The following is a 27,500-nucleotide window of genomic DNA, read 5'->3' on the forward strand; positions in this document are numbered from 1 at the left end:
GATGCCGTACTGCTCTCGCACCGCGCCACACTTGCGCTCGTGTACCTGTGCAGACAGGGTGAAAGAAGAAATCGAGTCAAGCTGAACTGTTAATTATGCAGCGCATTTTCATTCCTTAGCAGAGTGGAAGAACACCAAGACCGTTTTCAAACTTAGGCTTCATCACATGGGTGCCACGATGCTGCTAAAATGTATTTTATATTCTCATTGCTGCCATGCCTTTTCCCATTTGCAATTATTCATAATGAGATGGAAAGGCTTAAATGTCAGTGGGTGGCAACAGGTTCCCGGAAAGCTAATGGAGGTTGAAGGTTCATGGACTCACTTATTCTACCAATTGAATGTGTTCTTTGTGTCCTAATAAGCAGAGCAACATTATTACTCTCCATGCAAAAGATGGCAAAAATAATCTCACACACATTTTATCCATTTTTTTGTCTTAACTTCTGTCACATTTTCAAAGTACTTCTTTCGAATACAGGCAGGATTACACATTACACAATATGTACAGTCAGACAAACTTAATTTCCCACAACTGCGACACACAAACTATCCTACAGACATGCACAGGCACAGAAACACAAGGTTACCTTGTCAGCAGGAGGCTGATGATGGACGGAGAACAACGCTCCGATAATTATGTCACCAGATATGTGTGCTACAACTCGCCGTTCGGACTGGGCTGAGTCAGCTTGATCAGATGCCACCCAAATGGACAGAACCACCAGCAGCCAAAGCATCATCTTGATCCGATGAGGTAACGAAAGGAGAAGCAGATTTCAAATGTGTTGCGTGGAGCCGTCACAGGGAACTATTTGTCCGAGAAACAATTCTCCCGGCCATGACGAGAGCTCGTGGCAGAGGAGTTTTGGAGAATGGATGATTTCAGTGTATTCCTTCCTTCTGACTTGTCATTCTCTACTTCGGGTTTCAAGGTGGGACCATCACTGCAACAGCTGAGACAGGTGCAGCAGTGCAACCTGGGAAATTCAAAAGAAAATCTTGGCTCAGTGTCATTAGCTGCAGAAACGTCAGGCTCCCCCAGTTATGAGGTAGAATCAGCCTCCACAGTAACAGGTGACAGACAGACATGTTCACATATACCTGTGAGCAGAAAATACTTTGTTAGAGTTGTTAGTTTAATAGTTTGATCTATTTAGTTCTCAATAATCACAGTCTGCAGACACAATCTTTTATCTTTACAGACCTTCAACATTTTTCACATATACATTAGCTCCCAGTTTGATACGGGTGTCAATCCCATCAATGTATACCTTGTATGTTTTTAGATAAGTTTAATTTATCTTTTCTGCGCTGCAGGGAAAATGGGGAAATAATGTAAGAACTTTTAATGTATGATGTTGAATGACAAGTCATAAAAGCTCAGATAATGTTGTCAGATCAGCACACCCATTTTTGTTAAACACGGGTAGTTTGGGTTAATCAGAATTATCAGTCAAGTTTAAGATGAAATCCAAACACATTTATATTAAAAAAAGGTCCAGACTTAATTTCCTCATCTTTTCAGCTAACAGAATTAGAAAGCCTGAGCTTCATCTTTCACTTTACACTGTGTTTGTGTGCACCCCTTTCACAGTAAATGTCAATCTCAGCAAACTTGATGTTTAATTGAAATGGGGATGCACACTGTACAAATGAGAATCAACACGATGACCAATGCATCGGCAATTACAGCTTCCAACACAGTGAGCTGTTACTGTTGGTTCTTAATATAGCTTAATATGAGGGAATCGTCCAGACCAGACTTGATTTATGTACCAAGGCTTTACAGACTCTGGCCCAGCTTTATGGCCTTGCCCTGTGCTTCCTGGTGCGCAGCTCTAAATCACTATGACTGTGCAGTCACCATCATCACCACTGTGTCAACATGATATCAATAACACAACTGCAATATTGAAACAGCATCTCCCAGCTGCTGTGAGGAAACTTTGGTTGTATGACAAGTTTTATGCAGCCCTCAATCGTAAAACTCTGACAGCCACAAAGTCACATAAAACCACTGGCAATATTTTGTCCTTAAAGATTAACGCCACTGTTGAAATGAGCCATGATGAGCACAAAAATACCTAATCAGCATACCATTGTTATTTCTCAAGTGTCTGCCCCTTGACACCAAATCCAATTTGGTAGGTTATTACTTTGATACTATAACACTCATTGTTGGGGTTTCAACAAATTCAGCGCTCTTCCATTGATGTCATCATTACACTATAAATTGTTTTTGAGACTGAAAAAAAAGAATTTCAGGAAAAAACTGAGGAATTCACTTTGCAAAATGTCATCAACCTCCAAGTGTATGATTCAAACAAACACATACCTATAACTACAAGAAATACACCAAGCATATGTGTTGAACAGTTAGCCAAATAGGGGGGACATCAGTTCCCTCCCTGTAGCCAACCCTCTGCATTAATGAGCAAGCCTGATCATTTGCTTAACCTCAAATACTTTTCTTCACTGCAATGTTGCATTTTAATTGACCGTAAACAGCAGGGGAGCTGGGACAGTTTATACAGCAGAGCATGGCATCCATTGCTTATGCAAAACAGTATCAAGGTCGTCACAGGGATGTTGGTGGTTAGCTGAGTGGGGAAAGGGTGGAGCGAGAGATGGGGGAGTGGAGTGAAACATAGAAATAGAGGAAGAAAGGGGCAGAGAAGAAGGGAAGGAAACGGAGCGCATTAGGAGAAAAGACAGAAGATGGGAGGATGGGGAGAGGAGAGGAAAGAAGAAAAGAGGGGGGAAGAAAGAGAAAGGTGAAGCCCACGGAGAAAGAGGCAGAGGAAAAGAGATAGAGCCAGAGAGGGAGATAAGAAAGGAAACGGAGGAAGGAGAGAGTGATAAAAAAAGAGGCATCAAGGGACAGAGAGCCTCAATGAACGTAATTAACACGACAGTGTCAGGGAGGCAACAGGGCTAACTGCTGCTCCAAAAATGAAAAAAATCAAACTCTCCCTCTCTCACACACACACACACACACTGTCTCTATGAATGACGCAATGGTGTCTGTCTCCTATTCTCCAGATCTATTGTCATATTAATGTGAAAATTCGATTTTTTTTTAAAAACTCCTCGCTTAAAAAAATGACACCGCTAATTCACAGACACAATACAACTCACCAAAATTATCACACGGTTCTCTCTCCCGAGCCGACAAGCCACTGTTTCTTTTTCAATCCTCCAGTATGCCTCACTCACACACTCAGTCACATACATGCTGTGTCTCTCTGTCACACACCCCCTCCTCTCTCTCTCTCTCCCTCTCTCTCTGGCCTAACTGTAGCCGAACGGAAAAGCAATCCAAATCCTCATTCTCTTAACAAACATCTCGCACACGCCATTAAGCATTTATATCCCCAGTTCTATCCAAAATGCGCACAAGGGCATTATAAAACCTTCCAAATCAACTTTTACGCAGACATAAACAGACGACCTAGGCAGAGGCAAACCCTCCCTCTCCGTCTTGCTTTAATTCACTGAGATGCATTAGTCCTGCTAGTGCTGACACACTCTTTAATGTGGAGTATTAATCAGAGACAAAAACAATTAAACATGTAAAATAATCCCTTTTTTTATGCAAACACATTTTTTTTCTTTATCCTGTCCTGCATGACGCACAGGGTTTGTGATAAATGATAGAGCATCGTCTGGAAGGTTTCAAAATAGACTGCCGTTGCTCTTTTCATCATATGAGCAGCATTTGACCATTAAAACTTATCTCGCTGCACATTGTGACAGGTTAAGTGGAGAAATACGAGCATGAAATCTACAACAGGCTATACACGTCTCTACCTAATAGAGTATATCCAAGTGTTTCTGTGAATACAAGACATATCACCTTCTTCACCAAAACTTACGAGGCATGGACATTCAACAGTAACACAGAGCAAATACGCACCATTAATCAATAACATATATATTGTTTCTCAAATTAATCTCTGGCAACGAAAATGGGTCATACTGCTTTTTCTGTTATACACAATTTAAGGGAGCACAATATTTTGGGGACGCTTTTGCTGAGTGGGCATGTAATGCGTCTCCATATGCCACTCGCCTCAAGGAAAAAGGTGTTTCAGCATGTTCTAAAACAAAAAGTTTAAAGGGTTCATTTTCGTCGCCAGCTGCTGTCTTGTTTCACCACTAGGAGCTGTTCCTGGCACAGACATCACGAAGGCTAAATCATTCAGGTTTGAATCTTCCCCGACTGCAACAGCCAAAAAGATCCGATTAACAAAGTCTCAATATAGAAATAAGCTGCGATATTAAATGACCTTATGGGAGGATAAAGGGCAGGAAGATGCCAAGCAACACAAGAATCTCAGCATAATGATAAAGCCAATACCTACATCACACAGCTGACATAAAACATGCCGTTGAGAACTGTTGGTTAAACATGATGAGAGTAATATTCAGTCTCAATAATGCATGCATGTAGGCTACGTGTCGTCAGGGAGTGCCAGCACAGTAACGACTTTACCTGCTGCAGCAGCACAGACAAGGTGTGACACAGCGACGCCTGCTTTGGTCTCCCAAACCAGCTCTGACCTTAAATCACTTCATCCTTCTATATGTTTCAGCGTGTCCTTCTCTTTTTTATATATATAACTTTTATTTATCAAGTGCAAGTGTATATAGGGATACAATGTCCTACAATAACAGGGGGGGGAAATAATAATAAGTAAAAATACATGCATATATACACATATACGCACACCCATATACACATATACCTACACAGTAATCATTTAAAATACAAATGAAAGGTGCTCCAGCGTGTCCTTCTCAATCGTCGGTTTTTCAGCGACCCCATTGTACATAAAAAAACATGTGTCAATGTGGTTGATGTTCCTATATATAGCGTCCTTGTAAAGCAATCCAATTGAGCGACGTGATATTAAAATCAATCAAGTGACAACCACGTCCAGCGTCTGGTCAAACTGCCTCTCTCCAAGGAGAAAGACAACAGCGATGACTGGCGCAGCTCTGCATCCGTGCACCGCAATGGGAGATCAGAGTCCCATCATTTGCACCGAACCAAACACACACACACACACACACACACACACACGCATATATATTTATATATATAAATATATGTGCGAATGGTGCAAAGCATGACAGAGACACCCTCTGAAATGAACACGGCCACAGCATGCACAGATGAAAACCTCTCTGTCTCATTGGCATGACTGTATCTCCTGCAGTCTACACCAATGCAACTGGCTGTTTTTTGTTGTTGTTTTTTTAACTACGTTACAACGTCACGGAATATAACCTTATGAAATCAAGGATAACAATGGGTGCGACAAAAAAAAACTCACTGAGCAGAATATTGAGTACGTTATATTTCCGTTTAAAATCGGTCTGTGAACATTACCTTATGGGAATCTGTTGGTCTCTGGCGTCACCGGCGCCGTCCCGCTTGGTCGTTATGTTGCAAGTTACTTGCACAGAGGAGACGCTGCCGATAATGTGTCGCCCACCAATGCCACAGATAGCTGTGCAGCCTCCGAGCTCCCTCCGTTTTCCAGTCACGCACACCTGAGCCCATCTCCAAACACCTCTCTCCTTCATCCCACCCCCTTTCCTTCCCCCTGCTCCTCCTCCTCTCCCCGCTACAACCTCCCCCTCCTCGCCGTATTACCTCACCTTATTTCCCCTCGCCAGCTCTGCATAAATGTACCCCTCCAGTCCCCTCTCTACTTCCACTAACTGTCATCCCTCGGGTCTTTCAGCTCTGTATTTGAACATTCATTTTACCTCTCCCTCCTCTTCTTCCATCTTAAGTCTACCTACCTGACAAGGTGACAAGTTAGAACCGACTAGAGGAAGAAAATAAACAACTTTGTCAAACTAGACAAGCTAGCGGCTGCTCTGCTCAAAAATACGTCACGATACAGAAGCTAGCTACTCTTAAAATGCCATTTGAGCTTGACTTTAATAGCGTATACAATGGGACGACAAAAGTTTTGTGATTTCAAAATGAATACAAATATGCTACGCTCATAATTTTAGGGTTTTAGGCAAAAACGTTACTTTAGTTAAAGATACGCTCGCATGGCAACTAAAGCTAGCTTACATTTTCCCGCAGACGTTAGCTCAAGTCTAATGCTGCCTTCACGTGCTAGTCGGAAGATCATTCATGGTGAAGTCACGAGAACGTAATGTTCAAATGTTTTGTTAACGGGACAATTGGGGGGGAAATTGCGGACGTACTGGGGGAATCCTTCTTGAATCCATTATGATAATAAAAAAAAAAACATGTCACAGAATGAACGCAGGTAGCCTAACGTCAGATAATGTAATAACTTTGCAGCGCACTCGCAGACTAGCCTAGTCCCTTTGTCATAATACTTGTTGCACTGTTAAAAATAAAGAATGAAGGACCATCCATTACTGAATATGTCCTCTTCTCCGCCATGTTGAAAGGTTCTGGTCACCCCAACTCGGGTATCAAAATGATCTCCCACTCGTATTTACCATAATTCCGATACCACGTGAAGGCAGCATCATCAATCAGTCACATCAGCAAGATGACAACCTTGCCATTACAACAACCGGCATCTGCCAGGCGCCTTAAAGGAGACCGTCAGCATCCTCTCCCTGATCAAATAGACATCAGAGGTGACACGGTGGGCTGGCATAACGACGCAGTGGAGGAGATCGATGACATTTGAAGTTTCATAACAGTCACAGGAGGTAAAGAGCCATTAACCCTAGGCTACAGGCTTACGGCTTCGCCTGGCGTCCACTTAAAAGACCCTCGGAGACCAAATCATTAAAGATAAAAAAGAAAATCAATATAAATCTAATGGAAACATGCCGCTTCCCTGCAAACGTCTCCAGTCATATAGCCTAGTACTGACACTTACATGTCGAAAATACTTGGTTTTGTAGCATTTATTAAGGACATGCAACTTTTGATTTAACTGTAGGCCATTCATAATTTTATTTGACTCATTGGAAATGAATCAATAATAAATTGACAGGCTCTCATTGTTTTGCCTTTTTTTTCAACTCTGGGGAATCTGGAAATGTGTCGTGGCAGCATATGTGCTAAACAGTATTCCCTTGCAGGATCAAATAAAACCACTTTAGTGATACAGTAGCCTATCGTGTCACTGACGTCACATAAAGCTTTCGGTCGACAAAAAAAAGGAATTAAAGGAGATTAAAAAATATATGTCGCTATCAGCTGTCAGTGAGTAGCCCACGTGCACGTTATCTCGCGGGAATATTACAACAACAACAACAAAGCGTGTTTTTCGTGGGTTTATGCGTGCGTGAGCTTTAGGAAAAACAAAATAAATACACAAGGAATTGTCTTTGCTCGGTCGTGTCACTGCACGAATGGAGAACGAGAGAAGTGACATACCGTTGCTTGCAGGACAGGTGAATGCTCCCGGAGAAACGCAGCATCCCTCCCGCGTCCATCAGCGCATCATGCCGTCGGTGGGTAATCTACTTTTTCACTATGGCAACAAATGAACCCCCCTGTCCCCTCCCTCCCTCTCTCCCTCTCCGCCTCCAATAAGGATGCTACACTCGCGTCACAGATCATTCTCTCTCTCTCTCTTTCTCTCTCTCTCTCTCTCTCTCTCTCTCGATATCACACCTACCTCCACCACACCATCTGGAGATCCAGGCCTGCTGAATGAGAGTGGCCCGAGAGGAAGAATGAGAGATCAAGGGGAGGGAGGGAGGGAGGGGGGGGGGGGGTAGAAGGGGTTTTAGAGCTTGGCTATGACAAGGCTTGGATTAGTTTGACTGCCAAATGCATTTGGGATTAGCAGACCATTAAAAGAGCATAGACATAGACCACACGGGCACACACACATACAGGACTACACAAATTCACACACTCTTTCTCACACACACACACACAGGCTGGACGTGGATTTAGCGGATGCAGTGATAGCCTTACTAACCCTGACCTCTCTCGCTCTCTCTCAGATAACAGGCAAACACACCCTCGTGTATGCACAAACAGATTCTCACACACGGGCGTGACTACTGGTAGAAACAGGTAGTAGACCCCAAAGGGACATCTCAGCTGTAGAGATGTCAGTCTTCTCTCAAACAAATGGGACTATATGGCACTCAGCTATGTGGTGCTCAAATTGGCCAAAAAAAAATAAATTATGAACTCAACACCAATGTCTCTTTCCAGAAATCATGTTACTCAAGATAATCCACAGCAGAAATGTCATGCAGGGACTATAGATACATAGCTTCCACGACTGTCTGTTACAGTAGGACGGCTTCATGGTTGGCATTGTGTGGCACGATTGGTGTTAAGAGGCAGACTTTGGAGGATCCAGCCTCTCATAATCCTTTATCTGCAAATGTGTCCCAGCTTTAAGCCTGAATAAACACTTTATAATCTTAGAGGTCAGACCAGACGTTACAGATGTCTATCAGAGAAATAGATGTTATAGGTCACCTATCAGAGTGTCTACTTGAACATACAAAAAGGATCCTTGATCCTTTCTTGATCACTCACACGTCAACAATGCATAGAGACTTTCATACACAGGAAGCTTCTGTCTGCTGTCACGTCACATCGTGTCTTTGATTTCCCAAACAGATGTTTAGGACGGATGAAATGCCAGGATGTTCTGGTGTCACATTTCCATGGCAACCCTTCACTGCTGTAGTATAACAGAACATCAACAAGCAGCCAATTGATTCTCTCTCACACACACATACAGAAAGTCAACTCATTACTGCTTAGATGGGCACTCGTACATTTTGAACCAATAAGCAAATGAATACTGGAACATGCGACCGAGCGTGCTGAACGGAGAATTGGATTGAAAGGTATAATGGATGAAATTCATCCAGTCATCACACTGTATGTATAATCTGGCACTGACGCTGTTAAGCAGAGTGTGTGGGAAATAGTGGCGTGCATCACAAAGCACCAGGTCCCCCGTTTAGAAGAAAATAAGATTACAGTGGCGCAACAAGGACACCCTATAAAAACCCTCCTGCACCCCGGGCGTGCTGGTGTCGGACCGGCGTGCGACACACACGCATCTAAACATCCATAGGGTAAAATTATCTTTTTCACCACACTCCTCCGCAAATCACAAGCACAACAGAGTCAGTGTCACACTCTGCAAATCAATTATTCAATGGTATTTCAATATAACACTGGATGCATGGTTGCCATAGACACATAGCCGATTTACAGGGTTGTCACTTGTCTGTGATATTCCCACTCTAAGTAGGACAAATAGAGGGGAAAAAATGGCAACAGAGAGACGAGGACGACATTCACGCTCACGTTATGTGATTCCGGCTTAATTGAACAAGTGAAGATTTTATTGTCATTTATTTGTTTTAATGGGACTCAAACACTTTTTGAAAATCTTTCCTAATTGGTTGAAATAATCTCAATGTTGACAATTTCCATGTGGCTGTCTGACACTTCAACATTATGCAACTCTCTCTGACTCTGCAAAAAAAAAAAAAAGTAAACTAGTTGAAACTCACTATAACTAAGTGAAAAAGTATCAACTCATTGGCAGATTTATACGGAATTATAAATTAATGCCAGAAACAAATTATATAATCTCACTCAAAAGAGAAGCCCACTGGAACAGATAGGTTGATATGTAATGTTACATAACTCCGTATTCATTGTTCATTCATCATATTTTCGGAGGAGAGATGTAAATTCAATACATTTCATAAAAAGAGAGGATATGAGATCCTCTGGCAGGCGGTTCCAGCGTCTGAGCGCATGCAAACCAAAAACTGCCTCAGTGTCGATGTTAACTGTCAGCATAGGTTGACAAGCTGTCACAGTGTCTCCGACTAGCAGGGCGTCTGATAACAGGGACAGCACACAAACTGATGCTGCAGCAATGAAATCACAAGAATCCAAAAGTACCAGTGAGAAGGGAGACACTCTTAAAAATATCCATCTATTCATCTGCGGTTTGCAACTAGGGATTATTTATTTTATTATTGATGGATCTGGTTGTTTTCTCAATACATTGATTATTTCTTTTATAGATAGAAATAACAAAAGAAGTGTTCATTACAATATTTCCGGAGGCTGTGGTGATGGGTGACATCTTATCTGATCACAAGTTGAAAACCAAAAGATATTCACTTTACTGTCAGAAAACAAAAACTCACATTGAGAAGCTGGAACCAGAAATGAATTCAATAGTTAATGGACAATTAAAAATAGATGTAGAGTCACAGGTCACACTGATCCTGAGCCACAAACACACACACACACACACACACACACACACACACACACTACGAGATGATGTTTCATAGAGCACTTGTTCCACCTATTTTCAAGATTGGACTGAAAAGCAATGTTTGTAATTTCCGTAACATTTTCTAGCAAATAGAGGAATTATCTCCTTGAGGTGGAGATGATGTCTCTCCCTGACGTAGAGAGCAGATTCGTCCATCAGGGGTGGATTTAATATGAAAACTCAAGGGAAAAAAGCCACACATAAGAACACCACCAGCTGGTCAGATCATCAGTGTCTTCTCTCCTGTCTCTGATCAAGAGGAAACTAATGATTCCTGTTTCAGGCAATACGCGGCTCGTGCTGCCCCCTAGTGGCTGGCTGGGACAAAAGAAGAAGAGAATTCTGAGAACTCTGGGGTTACTGGAGTGAACTGCTGCTGATGAGTTATAAAGAAGTTAATGAAGTTCTCAGTGAGTTCAAAGAGCACACACACACACACACACACAGACACACACACACACAGGGCAGCCCTGCAGACAGGTTTATCCTGTGATGGTCATCCATGTGCGTTCACCGCGTTCCTGCAGCAGGATAAGCTGCACCCCGTGCCTGGTTACGGCGGCATGTGACCGGCTTGTGATTCTGAGGTTTGCTTAAATGACTTTGTGCCCCGGGGCCCACTGTAGGCTAGTCTGAACCAAGGGAGCCAAAGCACATGGGGGGGGGGGCATTCTGTAATTTTGTTGTTACACATTAGTTACGTTTACTTTTACATTATGAATAAAATACCACTTATTGATGTGCTGTGAAATGAGTTTGACGCTTATCAGCACGGTTGAGCATTGCAGTCATAAATCAAGTCAAGTTAACACAGGAACTAGAAGCAGGTTTTATTGAAGTTTTAAATATTAAATGATGTCACGTTCTGTCAAGTCTTCCTCCTGATGCCTATTTTGTTTGTTTCATAGCTCTGCTTAGACTCATATCACCCTTTGCAGATATAAAAGAATACGTTTTATTGTGAAAATTTGAAAACATAATACAATCTTTCATGCTGTAATTTTGACTCTGTAAGAATTTCTTAGCCACCACAAACGCACATCTTTGACATTTCATCCCTCTCATGAACTATTATCTAAAATGATCTTAAAGCATGTGATTCCATTGATCGTAATATTTTACCAGAACAAACTGCCTTTGTTTGTCCAATAAGAGTATCCGGCCTGTGCTCTTGATTTATTAACTTTAGGCTTCTCAAATTTAAATTCTTAAACTTTGTATATAATCTGGTTGGATATGAGACTCAATGTCAAGATGAGACCACCTGTTTATATAAAGACTACCTGTTTAAATAAAGGGTTAAATGAAATGAAAGAAACAGATTTTTCATGTTATGTTAAAGCTGAAATGGATGCTGGATGCATTTAACCCTTTAAGATCACATACCTGGTCATATTGTGCACCTATTCAACAATATATTCTGAAAAAATATATATATTTGTATTTTCAACTCAAAATCTAAAGTTTGACATCAAATCTGAAACTTCGACTCTGCTCGCAAATCTTTTCAACATTAAAATTCCTCCCGACGTTATATCCTGCCTGCTGATCCCGTTTCACTGGGAAATACGTCACGATACCGAAGAAATGCCATTTCCGCTTTGAAAGGTTGTGACCCTGATGAGCTCAAACACTTACTATAACGGGTGCAGTGTTGGTTTGTCTCCACAAAACATTAGTATTCTAATTCAACATTATCCTTATTCCTGGCCGGTCATACTCAAACTCTGCTGTAAGACGTTTCATGAATCCAACTGGAAATGTTTTGCCTTTACTTCAAAAAACTGAAAGTTCAGCCTGATTGATGGCTTCAGACAGCAGTCATTCAATTTGTCGCCTTGTTACCCGATTTGACATGCAACACACCGGCGAGGCCAAATGGAGCAGAAACACCAAATTCACAGATCGACGCTCCTTCAACCGACGGGAGAAACAAACCTAGAGATCGGCTTCACTGAAAACCTGCAGGCCTGTCTGTCACCGAGTCTCCTTAATATACTGTGCAAAAATCTCATCTTCTTTTCTAACCTCACTCTGTTTCAACCACACAACTGCTCACTTGATCATGCGTAAATTCTGCCCCAGCCTTTGCCAGGGGTAGGGGGTGGTGGTGCACACACACACACACACACACACACACACACACACTCACACATCAGTTTCTGCCTGAGGTATCGTGGAGCAGAGGTCAGCTGGTCTCAAGACAAAATGTAAGAAGAATCAAGAATATTATCCTGAGCATGTGATATTGTGAGTGCACATTCTTGTGTATGAGAGTGTGTGTGCGTGTGTGTTCCTTACATCACAATGAGATCACACACTTTGTTAGAGGACGGCCCCTAAAGCAGCTCAATGAGTAGAGAGGGAACAGGGGAGTAGGGGCTGGGTGTCAGAGAGAGGAGGAAGGAGGTTTGGTGGAGGTTGGAAGGTAGAACAGAAGGGTGGCGACTTTCAAGACCTGCAAGCTGCAACTGTTAAAGTAAGTTGTTTTCTTGTACATCTCTGCTTGTAGCCTTCAAACTAGAAGTAGCTGGTGTTGGTTCTGAGTCTCCTCTTGTCGGCCGCAGTCAGCATCAGGTTCTGTTGTGTCCACCTTTTCAGCAGGAGTTTGCATCCCCGCTGTGGCCAAGACTGGAGCCTCTCTGACCTTTCACCATGAGGGGCTTGTATGTATCTGTAGTTCTGCTGCAGCTCGTTGGGACTTCTTTATGCCAATTCCCTCGCCCGTGTGCCACCTCAGAGGGACTGCGGACCAAAGAGTGTTGCCCGGTGTGGGATGGCGACGGCTCGGTCTGCGGCGCCATGTCCGGCCGTGGTTTTTGCACAGAGGTGGTGGTCTCGGAGGAGCCCCATGGGCCCCAGTACCCGCACAGTGGGATCGATGACAGAGAGCGTTGGCCTCTGGCGTTCTTCAACCGGACTTGTCGTTGTGCTGGAAACTACGGGGGTTTCGACTGTGGCGAATGCAGGTACGGCTACTGGGGTTCAAACTGCGCTGAGTACAGGGAGTCGGTGCGCAGGAACATCCTGACCATGCCGCCTGCTGAGCAACAGAAGTTTGTCTCCTATCTGAACCTGGCAAAGAACACCATCAGCCGGGACTATGTGATCCCCACGGGGACGAGAGCAGAGATGGGTGAAAACGGCGAGAACCCCATGTTCCAGGACATCAACACCTACGACCTGTTTGTCTGGATGCACTACTACGTGTCCCGGGACGCTTTCCTGGGAGGGCCGGGGAACGTCTGGACAGACATCGACTTTGCCCACGAGTCGGCGGCGTTTCTGCCGTGGCATCGAGTCTACCTGCTTTACTGGGAGCATGAGATACGGAAGCTGACGGGAGATTTTAACTTCACCATCCCATACTGGGACTGGAGGGACGCCCAGTCCTGTGAGGTCTGCACCGACGCTCTGATGGGGGGACGCAGCCCCCTCAACCCAAACCTCATCAGCCCTGGTTCAGTCTTCTCCTCATGGAAGGTAAGGGCCTTTGATTGTCTCTCTCTCTGAGAGTCAAACTGCATTTGTACCCATCTGTAGACTGTGAGCAAATCTTTGTTATCCATCATTAAAAGACTGAAAATTCCTTTCCCCATACACAAAGGCTTGTACTATTTCCATTCCACTCTGCAGGTCTGTTGTTGCAAAGCTGGTTTAGCCTCCTAATCCAAAGAAATTAGAGATTTGTTTGGAAATGCAGATTTTCTGCATCAAGTCAATATAAAAAAAAGTGAAAATCTTACTTTTTTATAAGAAATCTTGCAGTAGTTTGTATCTTGTACTTCATGTTGATGGGTCACTAAAGTGTGTGTGTGTGTGTGTGTGTGTGTGTGTGTGTGTGTGTGTGTGTGTGTGTGTGTGTGTGTGTGTGTGTGTGTGTGTGTGTGTGTAGGTGATCTGCACCCAGCCGGAGGAGTACAACAACCGAGAGGCACTGTGTAACGGCACCGGGGAGGGTCCACTGTTGCGTAACCCTGGCAACCATGATACCAACCGCACGACGAGACTCCCCACAACAGCCGACGTGGATTTCACCGTGAACCTCCCCCAGTACGAGACGGGTCCCATGGACCGATCCTCCAACATGAGCTTTAGAAACGTCATAGAAGGTAGGAGTGGCAGACAGACAGACACACACACACACACACACACACACTTGCTTGTTGTCAGTCATCTATTGTAGGTATATAAAAAGTGTCTTAAACATAACACAACCTAGGTAACACTGTTAAAATGTCACTGGTAGTTAGGATAATTTCTTTTCAGCTAATAATTCTTTAAACATTGAATTTAATGCAATGTACAAAACCTAGTTGTGGAATAAATTTGACAGCAAAGGAGGTGATTAAGTTCAACATTCATAGACACAATCATAAAGACCCTATATGGAGAAAAAAAGGAGCACAAAGGAGCAATTGAAGAGGTTTTTTTGCCCACAATATTGCAGAAATGTGGGGCTTTCCTACTTTCCCATCACTCTACTCCTCTCACTCCCACATGCAAACCTCTCTCTTCTCTCGTCTGCCTGTTTTCACTCTTCTTCCCTCCTTTAGGTTTTGCCAGTCCAACGTCCGGTATGGCAGCGCCAGGCCAGAGCACCATGCACAATGCCTTGCATGTCTTCATGAACGGCTCCATGTCCTCGGTGCAGGGTTCGGCCAACGACCCCATCTTCCTGCTGCACCACGCCTTCATTGACAGGTGTGATGTCTACTGATGGCACACAGGAAAAGAAATTAAGCACGCGGTTACACAGAGTCCATTCCTGTTATGATCTCTATCATATCAATCTTCACCCACCTTTCCCTTCCTTCTCCAGCATCTTTGAGCGCTGGCTCAGAACCCACCAGCCTCTCCGGGCCAACTACCCACGATCCAACGCTCCCATTGGACACAACGATGGTTACTACATGGTGCCCTTCCTGCCGCTCTACAGAAACGGGGACTACTTCCTGTCCAACAAGGCTCTAGGATTTGAGTATGCCTACCTGTTGGAGCCCGGTCAGTACACGGTGGCAAACAAGCCCAATAAAGTGTGTCAAGATAATACAACTGCTTTACTGTGATCAAATTATTTTAAGAATATTTTACCATAAACAATTCATTTTAATGAAAGAAGTGTTAGTCTGAGTAGAGTAAATACATTTTCAACAAATTTGTAAAGGTTAAATCTATTAACTATGTCACAGAACTCAACTCAAATGACAGTGGCTAAAAGAAATGACAATATTGAATATTGAACAACATACATAACATTATCAACTTTCTTTTGCATTCTGTGTGAAGAAGTACATTTATTCCAAATCCTTAACGCGGTTTCTCCATTACAGGCCAGAGGTTCGTTCAAGAGTTCCTGAATCCCTACCTCCTGCAGGCCCAGGAGATCTGGCAATGGCTGCTGGGAGCCGGGATCCTCGGGGCGGCCATCGCAGCCCTCACCGCCGCACTGATAATCGTCGCAAGAAGGAAGTGGAAGCGTAACCAGAGGAGGAAGAGGAGGCCGAGCTACGGGGAGGGACAGCCATTACTGCACAGCAGCTCCGAGGACGGCTCATCCTCCTATCAGACTACTCTGTAACACCAATTCTGTACAGCTGTGTGAGATCAATCCTGGCACACCATATCGTTTGTTATTGATTTCCCATAATAAATCTATTTACATTTTTATCTATTTCAGTGTTTTTTTAATGTGTGTGTTGGTCAAAACAAACTTTACCTCTAGTCACAGAAGAGAAGATAGAAAAGGGTATATATACTTATATACAAATTATATTTGTGATAATAATGTACATTATGCCAGGATCTTAAATATAAATAACAATATGAATATTTCCCCACTTATGGTGTGCAAGTAATCAGTATCTAATAAATAGAAAATCTCTTTTATTTCAGACTTTGTTCCTAGAAAGAGGAAACAATCCTGAAACTAAACGTACAATTCAAATGCTAAATAAATGGTTGCTTGTCACAATTAGAGAGAATAGTCGTTTCAAAATCAGAAATACGGTAAGAGAAACCTGGTGTTTCCAGTTTTGGCACATTTCTTTTAAATAATAGTTCACTCTAACACATAGAATGCAACAAATATCAAAGACACAAATAGATTGTTTTTACTTTGACTTTCTGCAGATAAAATGTAAAAACAATGACACTTACTTTGGTGAGAAATTGCCAAAGCCCTGCAGAAGTTTTTTTCCACATAAAACAACTTGAAACAAATAAATAAATTGTAAAAACAACTAACTAAGAATACTGGCTGAGGTTTAGTGGAGGTTTGCTTTGTATAAAGACAGAACGTTGATGCACATACATGAACAGAACAAAGTGAAAAGAAAATACTGCATCAAGTGTCCGTTGTATGTCCTTTTTGGTTCCACGCCTTTCCTCTGATCGTAGCCAATCACTGCAGGTTCTGATGAGTGACATCCTCGCAGACCAATCAAATACTTAGTGACTGTCTCCCAGATCAGACACAGGAAGTGTGTGTACTCTGGGGCAGGACTCCGAAGCATCATTGTGCCAGTTTGGTGTTTGGCTGTCATTTGGCTAAAACTAGTTGTTGGTTACCACAGTAACGTGTTGCCTGAGTGGTTCCACCTCTCCCGCTATTTATGTCAACTTTTTCTTAAATGTTTAGATAAAAAAACAGTTTGTCCCTGTGTGCCGTTTCAACGCTGGTGCACTGAAAGACAAATTCCCGTTTGTTGTTGTGTTTGTAGTCCTGGAATTTCAGGTTGTGTCTGAGGTTTTTTTTTTTTTTTTTTTATCTCACATTAGACACAACAAAACTTAGTGAGAGAGAGACCCAGTCAGGGAAAAGATGAAACCAGCAGCTTTAGAGACACAAAGCATCATGAGTGGAGAACCGGAGCAGTGGGCTGGACTTCCTCAGAGGTTGGATCAGATCAGGAAGTGGGTTAAAATCTTGCTGGGCCTTTTGTGACTATGGGCAGGGATGCATATGAAATAATAAAATATATATATTCAAGTTCTTTTGGTTTTCATATATCTCAAATGGCAAAGTTGCAGTTTTTTGAGGTTGAAGTGTAGAACCAGCTACGATGTTGGATCAGCTGAAGGACTCCTTGTTGAATTCAAAGACTGTCCCAGGGGATGAGGTTGAGTTACAGAGTCTATGGAGAGTCCTAGAGATCCCCTTTGGTCCGCAGCAGAAAACCCCGACTCGCTTGCTATAACCAGAGAGAGAGAGAAAGAGTTGATGGATCTAGTAACAGTGGATTCATACTCTGGATATTTACAAGCTACTCACTGCTTATTGGTCTTCCCAATCTCATCAAACAGTAACTTCCACCTGGGTCGACCAACCAGAAGCCTCGAGGTGAGTGGGCGGTACTTCTCCTCAGACAAGCCCTGGAAAATGAGGTAGACAGCAAAGCCTTGTGTTTGTCAAACCTGCAATAACTGCTTTCTTTGGGGATTTCAGAGCACCGGAAACAAGCCGTTAACACAGAACGGACATATTATTATCACTCGTTGTTTTTAAACAAATAGCTGGATGACGGAGCATTATCATTCACGGTACATTTCATATCTCCTTTACAAGAGACACCTGACCACTGCAGCAGCAGACTGATGGCTGACATCTATAGGTTTAAAGATCCCAGCCTGTCAACAGATTCTCCATCTTCAGCCACTTAAGGGGCTGACAAAGCAGGATCAAGTAGAGATAATAAAATGGACTGTATCAGCCAAGTAAGTTACCCATATACTGAACCTTATCATGAGCTATTCCAAATCAAAATAATGTTAGTTTCCCACTGGATACAATGCATTTATCTGAGCTCCCGTATGTTGCAAAGTAGTTATTTATCCCATTACTATTTCATGTATTGTGTAGAGACAGAAGACAGAGTTGTTTTACTCCATGAGCAGCTGGTCAGACTACCGGTAATACGACTCCTCAGGGTGCAGCGACATGTGAAAAAGTGAACCTCTCCCCGTCGGGGAATTGAACCCCGGTCTCCCGCGTGACAGGCGGGGATACTCACCACTATACTAACGAGGAGATGCCACTGATACGGTCACATGACCATTAAAAAGGAAGCCTGTGGAGTGTGTGCGGTACAATAAAGCTTGTGCAAATAAACTGGGTTGCCCCTCAAATCCATGTGACATTTTTAATAGATCCTCTATGACATGAATACTGGGAGCAAACATTAGCAGCTATTTAGAATATGATCAAAAATCAGGTTTCAGTCAAGATGAGGTTCTTGACTTGAATGTGCAGTAGCTTCTCTGTGTCATATACTGCCCTCTAGTGGGTTAAATTATTAAAGACACACAATGGATCAATGAAGGGATTAGATAATGAAATTAAACAATGAACATTAAAAGCCAGTGTGTGTGTGTGTGTGTGTGTGTGTGTGTGTGTGTGTGTGTGTGTGTGTGTGTGTGTGTGTGTGTGTGTGTGTGTGTGTGTGTGTGTGTGTGTGTGGCTCCCACCTGCAGGTTGTCTGCCTGACTGACGTACAGCTTCAGATTGAAGTAGTCCGGTCTGTTTTCCTGCCAAAGCTAAACAACAAACACAGACATGGGAACTTGCATTCAACAAAGTGATATTCAGGAGAAAAAGCAAAATGTATTTCTTAAGTTTCTTCAAAAATAGGAGAGGTCAAACTATTTGTGGCCACAAGATGGCGTTAAATACAATGAATCTGACAAAAGTCTGTCAAATTATGACATTTATGAAATGTATTCCCTTCCCTGCTGAGAGTTCTGCATAGTAGTTTTATTTGATCAATCCACACACACACACACACACACACACACACACACACTAGCCAAACTTTTTCTGATGAATGAGACACGGAGGCTACAGCATGCAGATGTTGATCTGACCTTGTGATGAAGGGCACACAGCAGCTCAGCGAACCAGTAGAAGGACTGGAGCTCCCTGCAGACCCACACAAAGTACAACCTCTGCAACCTGAAACCCGTCCAGCCGTCACTGGGGGTGTACCGCAGGGAAGAAGGGAAGAAACACGCTAATGCTTGATCCAATTGCTCATCATTTTTCATTATGTGAAGTTTGTGTGTTTTTTTTCCCCAGAACTCACAGGAGAGCGTGCAGCACGCAGGCGAACGGGGTGACTCCTATTCCACCGGCGACACAAACGCTGACGTCGTAGTTAAAGACTTCCTCTGATGGACTTCCAAATGGGCCGTCCACGTAAAGCCTGAACATACAGGGTGGACAAAAATACAAGGGATAATGGGCCAAGAAACTGGACAAATATACACACTTATATTTAGAATTTTCCATCAGTATCACCACACATGAGCAGATGCACATCCTGCAAATCCCACAGTCTGGGTGCAAACACACACACACACACACACACACACACACACACACCCGTCATCTCTCCAACAGCTGCTCATAGACTTGTGTCATCGAAGTCTCTCTCTCTCTCTCTCTCTCTCACACACACACACACACACACACACACACACAGAGAGAGAGAGAGATACATCCTTCTCGCACACACAAAGGCAACACAACAAGCAAAGTCAAAACCAAACATTTCTGTATATTGAGCCCTGAATATGGTTGCTATGCTACAGCAGCCTCTACACACCCCAACACCCACCACAGCGCCAAGTGAGACCAGCACTGTGCGCAGCATCACTGTCAACTTTTTATCCGTGGACAAAAAAAGTAGTACTCATTTGGAAAAGAAAACAACATGATGTCTCTAATAGTCACTGTTTATGTTGATAATCCTAAAATATACATAATATACTCTAGATGGATGACACCATTACATGTAAATTAACCAGAACCCAACTGATAAGTGGACATTGTAGTACTCCTCGATCCACTTCACTCGTGGAGTGGGGGTTGGGTTTTTTAGCTCTGGTTTACTGTCACAAAGCTCTCTCTCTCTCTCTCTCTCTCTCTCTCTTCCTCTCTCTCTCTTCCTCTCTCTCTCTCTCTCTCTCTCTCTCTCTCTCTCTCTCTCACAGAGCAGGAAGAGCGCAGGGTCAGAGGTCTGGGGGTCAAAACCTCTGACCCTTCTGTGATTCTGAGCCTTCATGAGAAATCATGTCAGCCACATAACCCACAGACACACACACGGAAACATACTTGGGGTATCTCCTCTGATGCACCATGGGAAGGATCTCCACGTCCATCCTAGGTTCAGGAAGTAACAGCTGTCTGAAGCGCTCTGAGGAGAAAAGAGGAGGAGAGGAGGAGAGGAGAGGAGGAGAGGAGAGGAGAGGAGAGGAGAGGAGAGGAGGAGGCGTTTCCCATTATTTTATCCACTCATCTAACTCTCTAGGAATGAATAGCGCCATTAATAATTTCATGTAAATTGTAAATGACTGTACAGACATTGTCACATTTAGAGGTGTCTATACATTCCCACGCAATGCTTTCCAAAGTTTCATTACAACATGTGGACAGAGCAGATTAAGGGGCCAACACAAACAAACCCGCTTCCCTTCCTGTGGTCTGAAAACGCGTTCTGAAAATGTGCATGTGGATATGCACAGTAGCGAGCGGAAATGTGTGTACGTGTTCTTGCACATGTCGCCAAAGGCCACGACTTCCTCCGGAAGTGAGTCCCTTTTAAATCTGTTGCATACCGAATGCACAAAAACACAAAAAAGTGCAAAATAAAAGATTTTTGAAAGTCAAAAACATGATCTAATACATTTCAACATATTAGCTGAAGTCCTACAAGCTGGTAATTACATCTTTATTGTGTGTGTGTGTGTGTGTGTGTGTGTGTGTGTGTGTGTGTGTGTGTGTGTGTGTGTGTGTGTGTGTGTGTGTGTGTGTGTGTGTGTGTGTGCGTGCACTCAAAATACAGTTTTCCAAAGAAGAAATAAACTCACTGTCTGTGTCTATTTGTCTTTCCTTTTTATCTGTGTTTCTGCACACGTTAGCCTATGTGAGCATCCCAATGTGTCCTTGTGTGTGTGTGTGTGTGTGTGTGTGTGTACACCCACCAGTCCAGTCTCCCACGACTCGAAGATGGACGCCAAATGTTTCCTTGTTCTCTGTGGGACACTGCGAGAAGTTACAAAGCAGACAGTTAGTCACAACAAAATACAATCTCTCACACACACACACACACACACACACACACATACACACATACACACACACACACACACACACACACACACACACACAGATGTTTGAAAGTCCAAGAAAACACTCACATGCAACTAACACACACACACACACACAGGCATGCACACACAGTGCACATCCACAGCATATAGGTACAAGTCTTTTCATTAAATTTAACAATGCGCACACACACACACACACACACACACACACACACGCACACACACACGCACACACACAGCCTTCCTGTTGGCAGACAGCGTTACTAGCCTCAGGGGTCTGTCTGCTCTCTGTCAGTATGATTCCCTGCCCTCCTCCTCAAAGCTCCATAACACACCAGGCATAGGCCTGCACGTACTGAGCATGTGTGTGTGTGTGTGTGTGTGTGTGTGTGTGTGTGTGTGTGTGTGTGTGTGTGTGTGTGTGTGTGTGAGAGAGAGTCCATTCCTGTACGCTGAGTTGCTGACTAAACACAAAGTTGTTTGTTTGCCTTCTGCTTGGGTCTCATAGTCTGGATTAAATCGGACAACATCGACGAACAATGGGAAACAGAATCTCAGTGGACGAGCCGGCTGTCACTCAAGCGCCACCCGGCAGCAGAGGAGGGCGGGTTGTTGTAAGAGACAAAGAACTGCGTGTTCTTTGCCAGGTGAAAGAAAGTTTAAGAAACTGTGAAAACATATGTGTGTGTGTGTGTGTTTTCTGTGTGTGTGTGTCACAGGTGAGGAATGTGTTGCATTAAGTCTTACTGTTGTGAGCGTGAAGGGATGGTTCTCAAATGAAGAGACACCTGGACAGTTGAGAACAATGAACTGAGACGGGGGGAGACAGGAGGACGACAGAGGGGGGGGGCAAAGGAGAGGATTAGTGGGCGAAACGTGTTGAGAGAAAGAAGGGGAAGAGAAACCAGATTTAGTTACAGCAGAGAGGAATTTATATTCTCCTCAAAAACATCATGTGATTGAATAAAAGTCATAAAACACAACTGGGATGAAGACGTGTCACATCTTCTCACCTGTCCAGGACGCGCCTTGAAGTTCTTCTTCAGCATGCGCAACTCGATGACATCACAGGGGTGCCTGATGACTGTCACTATGGTGACGGGGTCGCTGCTCCGGACGTAGCGGTAGAAACGCTCGGCGCAGTAAAGACAGAGCGGGCCGGACACCCAAAGCCACGTCTGGACAAAGAGAATCACAGACATCACTGTGTTGATCGGCCCATAAAAAAGGTAAAGAAAGCCTTTGAAAAGGACAGTTCCGATGTCGCCCTGTTGATGTCGCCATGTTCTGACCTCTCGACAATTACAAATAAAACCCGACGGCCGTAGCCACAACTTCTACAGATTTGGAAAACAGCTTAATCAGGCTTGGACGGGTTCACAGATCTAACACGGCCAGCAGATACATTTAAAAACACCATTCATTGGCTATTTTTACTGTGTTATATATTTGAAAACAGACCCAAATAGACAGCGTATTAGTCATGTATTTTAATATACCTGTGAGTCAGATTAAAACAGACGCATCTGCTCTGATCTAACAGACCTTTCTAGGATGGCGTGTGGCGTTTCTATTCCGCCTGTTTGCAGTTACCTGTGGAAGACTAATTGCTCACAACCCCAGTAAACCCTGCAGAGTACAATCGGGTTTAAGTGGGATTTTATGGAACCAGCTCGTTGCTTAACGACCACGTGCAGACACATAATCACACACACACACACACACACACACACACACACACACACACACACACACACACACACACACACACACACACACACACACACACACACACACACAAACACAGGCCTTGATGTAGCCTGCCCCTCCCTTACAGCACTGCACCTCTAATAAACAGGGCCAACTCCCTGCAACACCTCCCAAATATTCAACACGCATGAACAACACAGACACACACCATTCCTTTATGTCAATAAATGGGAATGCCAACATCGACGTAATGCACACACACACACACACACACACCTGGGGGTAGTGTGGCTGGAAGTGTGCCTCCTCTCTGCATCCCCCCTCTTCATCCTCACCCTGCTCCACCTCCTCGCCCTGCTGCTCTGTACTGCTCTGATTGGCTCCGAGGCAGCCGGGTGGGTGGGCCCCTATGTTGGTCTGATACTTCAGAGCTCCCCTGAGGGGGAAAAAGAAAGACTCAAGGTGATTCGTTTGGTTGTGTTAGTGTAACGTTTAGGATTTGTCTCAGATGCGGTTATTACTATATTTTGCGTGACCAAGCGAAGAAATGGCCATCAACAACAAAGGCAACAAGGCTTTTGACATTTAAAGTATAGCTACAGGCTGTCCATTAATATAACTCACCACACTAAATATGAGGCAACACAACACTGCAAAGAGACAGCAGGCATGTTGTAGCAACCAGTGGAGGGAAGTAAAGGAATTCCTGCACCCTGGTTAACTTTTGTCAGAACAAGAAATTAAATGACGTTTGTGGTGAGTATTTGATGCTGAATTACTCAATAACAACAACATTTTCAGAATAAAGAAAGTCATGATAAACAGCAAGGTTTCTTTAAAACCTTTGGAAATTCAGAAATGCCTCCAATATGTGCCGAAGCAAACTCTTATCTCGTCTTCTGGAGGAAGAGGTTGGGAGGGAGACAAACTGTACCAAAAGTGCAGACTCGTGCAGAGATAAACCTCCCCCCCCCCCACACACACACACACACAGATGTAGTGCCCCGAGACCTACCCGACCATGTGCACCATGAGGATGATGTAGAAGACAATGAAGAGGTTGTGTGTGTACCAGAAGATCTCATAGTTGGACAAACTGGGGAAAAAAAATAACAACACATTTGATGGTTTCTAAAGAAACTCTGACTTGTATGGTCACATGATATACAAGGAAAACAAGAGAAGGAGATACACGAAAAGAGCAGAGGCAGCAAAAGAAGAAAGCGAGGTCAGAGTTGGTTTAGGACCAGACGCACAGACTCCCAGCTAAGAGCCTGAGTAAGCAGGACATCAGAGGTCATATTAAAGGGGTCATTACACACAACGACGACCCCCCCCCCCACCCTCCAATAAACACTGCAAACAATGAACATCATCACACCCTGTAGTCATCTCTCCTTTCATGTTTTCTTACAGTACAGGGACAACACTGTTCCTCTATCAAAATGTATGTGTTCATCCCAGTTAGGTCGTCACTTCTTCATAGACTGGTGGTGAAATAAACAAACCAGGAGATTTAGCTGGAAATCATCAAGTATTGTATTTTGTTTCCAATGAAAACACATTGTATGACTGTCCTATTTTAGAATTAAAGCCACGTTGTTGGTGCGTGTTAATGGCTACACATGCTGATGCAGCTGTAATTCACAGAATCTGTCCTTCACCTTGTGAGCGTTACTGTGTGTTAATATGACTGGATCATTGTGACCCCTCTGGTGTGTGCTGGCCATCATGCCACCGCTCCAGCCACTTACCGCGACTCTTATCTGCAGCCTTTAGTGGTCTGGAAAAGTCTCTTATCCTCTGTTCAATTACCAAGAAGAGCAAGCACACACACTTCAAGTCTCACACACCTGCATGAGTTACACACACACACACACACACAGGGAGTACGTGACCCACTATGACCTGAGTAATGACAGAGCGGTGGAGTGGAACATTTTGTGAGGATTTGCTCTGTAACAGACATCAATTAGCATCTCCTCATAGTTTTCACCTTGTATTCCTCCCTCACTGACTCACACAGAGAGACAAAGGTGAACAGACACGACACACAGAGACACTGTACACACATACGTTGTGGCGTTTAGGCTTTAGGAACAAACGGTGGTTGGGTTGACCTACCGTACGCAGTAGGAGGAGGATGTGAACATCAGGAAGAGGATGAGAACCAACAGGACGCCCGTGACTCCTGGGACTGAAGAGAGTCAGCCAATTAGAGAGCAGAGACGACATACATGGGACACACATGTCAGCTCGCCATGATAGTCATACATCATTTCATTCTAAAAACGATTCAACTGTAAGCAAGCAATTCTGATTCGTCTATAATAACTTATTCAACCGGCTGAAAACAGCAGAACGTACAGATCGAGGACTAAACACAGCATGTCCTTCCCTCCACTTGGCACAAAGCCACTCTAATCTGCAACACATTTACCAGCTTTACTGCTACACAAGTAAACACACACACACACACACACAAAAGAAAAGGAACTTCTTCTTACTTGTGGTCAAAATGATCAGCTTGGGGTCCTGGGAAAGAAATGCAAAACATGTATAATTGCCCATTTTATGCAGTGCTCGGCGAATGTGCAGGGGCGAGTAGCAGGACTGATGCTTTCATGCAACTGAGTGAAACACCATGAATGCCTGTGAGGAGATGACGTGTTTCAAGCTTTTGCTGCTGTTGTTAACATTCCTCCTGATGCAGATTAAAAAAAAAAAAAGGAATGCACTCCTGTTTTTGTTTGGTCATGTTTGTCTTGTGTAGCTGGGCGACAGCCGCATTTCGCTGTTTAATCCTGTGTTACAGTAAGATTTGGAGTTTGACAAGTCGCTGCGACGGCTGTATGGAGTACGAGTGTATGAAGTGCCGCTGTGTCTCACCTCTCCTCTGTAGCGAGCCAGATTGAGAGCGGGAAAGTCATCCGAGTAGCTGATGCTGAAGTTGACAACATTCACCAGGTGGGCGGACACGTGTACGACTACAAGGGAAGAGGAACAAAGTTACATTGTGCTGATACACACAACAGCAGTGCTAACACACTCACACACACACACACACACACACACACACACACTTAATTATAAAGGTCAAAATGATCTGCTAGTGGACACTCATACAAACATCTCTTTGTCTATTCAGCAGAAAGTCAGCAAAACATCCTCCTGACTCACTGGCGTGCACACACACACACACACACACACACACACACACAGACACACACAGAGAGAGAGAGAGAGACACACACACACACACACACAGAGAGAGACACACACACACACACACACACAGAGAGAGAGACACACACACACACACACACAGAGAGAGACACACACACACACCTCCCCTACATCACAGCTAACGACGCAGCAGTTGGACAGCTGATGGAATTCGAGGGCGTAATCATGAGACACAAGGGTCCTTTTTTCTCACTCACATCCTTTCTCACTCCCACTGCTTCCCACCCACCCTCTCTCCCCCGGGGGGGTGAGCTGAGAAGTGAATGGCATTGATGAGCTGAACGGATGATGTAATAGTGAGGAACAGATGCCAGATCGTTCTATTGGCTCTTTGGATGGAAATGACGGACGGTCTACTTCGGTCTCCAGTGGATTAAATCTCAACAACTATGGTTTGCCACGAAATTTCTCACAGAGGACGAATCACAAAATGTTCATCTCATAAGATGGTGAGCGCGGCGAAACTATACCTGCCTAACAAGGCTGATGCATGACCAAAAGATGCCCATGTTTCCTGTTGGAAAGGGGTAACATGGAGTAACAAGGACCAGCATTATAAGGACATCATCAGGTGTTTTGGACCAGATGATGCTGGTCAGAATAGGGGAAAACACCACTCACATTACACGAATAGCTGTGGAGCTGAACGGACACTTTATTGGACATGTTAACTCCGACGTCCCAGAGGTCAGAGGCTGTGAAACACTGCTTGGTATTAGCAGAAAACAAAAGGTTTTGTCTCTACAGGCCACGAACCAGCACTCAGCGCTGTCGCATCACCGTCACGATGCTGCTCGTCAGTCGGTCTTTAGAGCAGCAGCAGGGATACAATGACTGGACCACTGTGAGGATAAGCACACGGGACGGGGTTGCATATAGGTGGCTTGTCCCGACTTCGGCCGTGAGAACAAAGGAGTCACGTGATGCTGTGCGGATATGAAGCCAAGCAACTCAGAAAAAGAACATGAATGAATAAGAGGAAGAAGCCCGTCAAGCAGAGACCCGGGGGACAAACAGCTGCTAGACGCTCCCATGATGTCATGAGAGGAGACACACACACACACGACCAGCTGGGGGGACATCACAGCTGTTAGGCCAGGAATGCTGAGCCAGCCTGGATCCATTTATCAA

At 44.0% G+C, this 27,500-nt stretch overlaps 3 protein-coding genes across 3 annotated transcripts in view; 1 reads left to right on the forward strand and 2 right to left on the reverse strand.

Moving 5' to 3' along the window:
- grm5b (glutamate receptor, metabotropic 5b) overlaps window positions 1-752 on the reverse strand; it is a gene marked incomplete at its 3' end in the record, with an annotated part of 44,355 nt that extends 43,603 nt beyond the window's left edge. The window contains exons 1-2 of the mRNA XM_084019210.1: window positions 591-752; window positions 1-45 (exon numbers count right to left, since the gene is read on the reverse strand). The exon at window positions 1-45 is cut by the window's left edge and continues 405 nt beyond it. Of these exons, the coding sequence (XP_083875336.1) occupies window positions 1-45; window positions 591-743 (198 nt within the window). The 5' untranslated portion in view covers window positions 744-752. The remainder of the gene's footprint in view (window positions 46-590) is intronic.
- A 12,163-nt stretch (window positions 753-12,915) lies between these two features.
- Window positions 12,916-16,007, forward strand: tyr (tyrosinase). The gene is made up of 5 exons (XM_084020098.1): window positions 12,916-13,787; window positions 14,200-14,416; window positions 14,861-15,008; window positions 15,127-15,308; window positions 15,638-16,007. Exons 1-5 carry the CDS (start codon window positions 12,960-12,962, stop codon window positions 15,883-15,885), a joined length of 1,623 nt encoding a protein of 540 aa, XP_083876224.1. The 5' UTR covers window positions 12,916-12,959; the 3' UTR covers window positions 15,886-16,007.
- A 97-nt stretch (window positions 16,008-16,104) lies between these two features.
- nox4 (NADPH oxidase 4) overlaps window positions 16,105-27,500 on the reverse strand; it is a 15,190-nt gene continuing 3,794 nt past the window's right edge. Inside the window, exons 5-18 of the mRNA XM_084020097.1 lie at window positions 26,013-26,110; window positions 25,631-25,658; window positions 25,248-25,320; window positions 24,139-24,219; window positions 23,400-23,559; window positions 22,427-22,591; window positions 22,161-22,223; window positions 21,285-21,345; window positions 20,416-20,497; window positions 19,385-19,504; window positions 19,167-19,275; window positions 18,771-18,839; window positions 17,578-17,678; window positions 16,105-17,497 (exon numbers count right to left, since the gene is read on the reverse strand). Of these exons, the coding sequence (XP_083876223.1) occupies window positions 17,377-17,497; window positions 17,578-17,678; window positions 18,771-18,839; window positions 19,167-19,275; window positions 19,385-19,504; window positions 20,416-20,497; window positions 21,285-21,345; window positions 22,161-22,223; window positions 22,427-22,591; window positions 23,400-23,559; window positions 24,139-24,219; window positions 25,248-25,320; window positions 25,631-25,658; window positions 26,013-26,110 (1,331 nt within the window). The 3' untranslated portion in view covers window positions 16,105-17,376. The remainder of the gene's footprint in view (window positions 17,498-17,577; window positions 17,679-18,770; window positions 18,840-19,166; window positions 19,276-19,384; window positions 19,505-20,415; window positions 20,498-21,284; window positions 21,346-22,160; window positions 22,224-22,426; window positions 22,592-23,399; window positions 23,560-24,138; window positions 24,220-25,247; window positions 25,321-25,630; window positions 25,659-26,012; window positions 26,111-27,500) is intronic.

This window comes from Eutrigla gurnardus (assembly GCF_963514095.1).
Source record: "Eutrigla gurnardus genome assembly, chromosome: 10".
In the NCBI taxonomy this organism is placed as follows: domain Eukaryota; kingdom Metazoa; phylum Chordata; class Actinopteri; order Perciformes; family Triglidae; genus Eutrigla; species Eutrigla gurnardus.

Coding starts and splice junctions, on each gene's coding strand:
- tyr (XM_084020098.1), top strand. CDS start 12,960: ATGAGGGGCTTGTATGTATCTGTAGTTCTGCTGCAGCTCGTTGGGACT. Junction 15,009..15,126: donor CACCACGCCTTCATTGACAG/GTGTGATGTCTA, acceptor TTCCTTCTCCAG/CATCTTTGAGCGCTGGCTCA. Junction 15,309..15,637: donor TGCCTACCTGTTGGAGCCCG/GTCAGTACACGG, acceptor TCTCCATTACAG/GCCAGAGGTTCGTTCAAGAG.